At 48.0% G+C, this 2,002-nt stretch overlaps 1 protein-coding gene across 2 annotated transcripts in view; it reads right to left on the reverse strand.

The window, feature by feature from the left end:
• The window catches only part of TEF (TEF, PAR bZIP transcription factor), a 30,390-nt gene that overhangs the window by 4,528 nt on the left and 23,860 nt on the right, over window positions 1–2,002 (reverse strand). For both annotated transcript variants that reach the window (XM_012801214.1, XM_012801213.2), the window contains exon 3: window positions 1,153–1,373. In XM_012801214.1, the coding sequence (XP_012656668.1) occupies window positions 1,153–1,373 (221 nt within the window). The remainder of the gene's footprint in view (window positions 1–1,152; window positions 1,374–2,002) is intronic.

Below are 2,002 nucleotides of genomic sequence, written 5' to 3' on the forward strand. Positions count from 1 at the left end.
GGCTGGGGATTCAAACCCGCCACCTTAGGTGTACGTGGCTGGCGCCTTAGCCGGTTGAGCTATAGGCGCCGAGCCAGGCCTTAATTCTTAATGTTTCAGTTCCTTTATCTTTACAACAAGAACTAACAACTATAACTACTTCATAGCGTTGTCTGAAGATTAAATGAGTTAATATATACCAAGTGGCTGTAACAGTGCCTGGCCTGAGTAAGTTCTACACTAATGTTTACCATTGTTATCATCATTACTCTCAGAAATCTCCTTGAGAGATAGGTTAAGTTACTCCCATTTTGTAGATGAGGAAGCTGAAGCACAGCTAGGTCAGAGGTAGCAAAATGGAGTTTGGACTCAGGTCTGCTTGACTCCAAAGCTTTCGACGAAAAGTCCTTCCTGTAAGGTTTTCATAGGGTAGAATAGAAAAACGGCAACATTCCCTCTTCTAACCAATTCTTACAGAGCCATGAGCCTGAGAGCTGCTTGCTCATCCCTAGGGATGGCAACACAGAAGCACTCTTCTGTCCTTCAAAGTGAGGACTTGTTCAACCACAGTTCTAGTGATCACCTGCCGATTGGCTGGGCTAAAGCCATGGCAGCAGGAATATCAATATAGCTGATGGCCTGGTCAGGAGAGAGAAGCTATAGGGAGTCACACTGGGGACAATGCCACCTGACTCCCCCTTTTTCCCCCTGAGACAGAGTCTCACTCTGCATAGGCTAGAGTGCCATGGCATCAGCCTAACTCACAGCAACTTCAAGTTTCTGGAAAACTTGAAGAGTGCCTCCTGCCTCAGCCTCCCAAGTAACTGGGACTACAAGCACTGCCACAATGCCTGGCTAGTTTTTCTATTTTTAGTAGAGACAGGGTCTTATTCTTGCTTAGGGTGGTCTTGACCTCTTGAGCTCAAGTGAACCTCCCACCTTGGCCTCCCAGAGTGCTAGGATTACAGGAGTGAACCATTATACCTGGCCATCTGACTCCCTTTATTTCTACCAAATTCCTACAGGATGAGGCTCTATGCCCAGAATTCATGTCTTTCTACATGGAGTCCACAGGGATGGAGGGTTCTCCAGATAAGGTCAAATGTGAAGAGGCCTAGTCCTTCAGCTCCTGAACCAATGTTGTACCTTTACTTATATAGAATACCAGGTTACCTTCTGCTCATCCGGAACAAAGACCTTCTTGGCCTTTTTGATCATGGGCTGGGGCTTCAGGTCCTCCTCTGCAAACTTGTGCTTCCTAGGGTTGAAAAGCTCTCCACCTGGCACACTGGAGAGAACCAGGTCAGCAGGGTCAGGATTGAAGTTCACATCCACCTCCACACAGTTGGGATCAATGGGACTGGGAGTCTCCCTCTCTTTTTCCAGGGAAGATTCTGAAAGACATGGAGGCAGGTGATCCTAAAGAAGCCCACTGCACAAAGACCACATCACAAAATAAGATACCTTCCTGAATCTCAAGGTTGCACAAACACTGTCACTCAGCAGGAAGAAAACCACAACAGCATCTGCCCCAGGCCAGACTGGCATTCAAGGTTCAATTCAACAATGCAAGCATGGAAAGAATTCCCTTTAGGAATAGAATGCTCAAAAGGAAAACAGTAGCCCTTGAAAGATTTTCCAGGGCAGTGCCTGTGGCTCAGTGAGTAGGGTGCTGGCCCCATATACTAAGGGTGGCGGGTTCAAACCCGGCCCTAGCCAAACTGCAACGAAAAAATAGCCGGGCGTTGTGGTGGATGCTTGTAGTCCCAGCTACTCCGGAGGCTGAGGCAAGAGAATCACCCACGCCCAAGTGCTGGAGGTTCCTGTGAGCTGTGATGCCACAGCACTCTATTGAGGGCGACAAAGTGAAACTCTGTCTTTATTTTTTTTTATTTATTTATTTTTTGAGACGGAGCCTCAAGCTATGCCCCTGGGTAGAGTGCCATGGCATCACGCTCACAGTAACCTCCAACTCCTGGGCTCAAGCGAGTCTCCTGCCTCAGCCTCCCAAGTAGCTGGGACT

The sequence above is a fragment of the Otolemur garnettii genome, unplaced genomic scaffold (assembly GCF_000181295.1).
Source record: "Otolemur garnettii isolate 467f Iridium unplaced genomic scaffold, OtoGar3 scaffold00007, whole genome shotgun sequence".
NCBI lineage: Eukaryota > Metazoa > Chordata > Mammalia > Primates > Galagidae > Otolemur > Otolemur garnettii.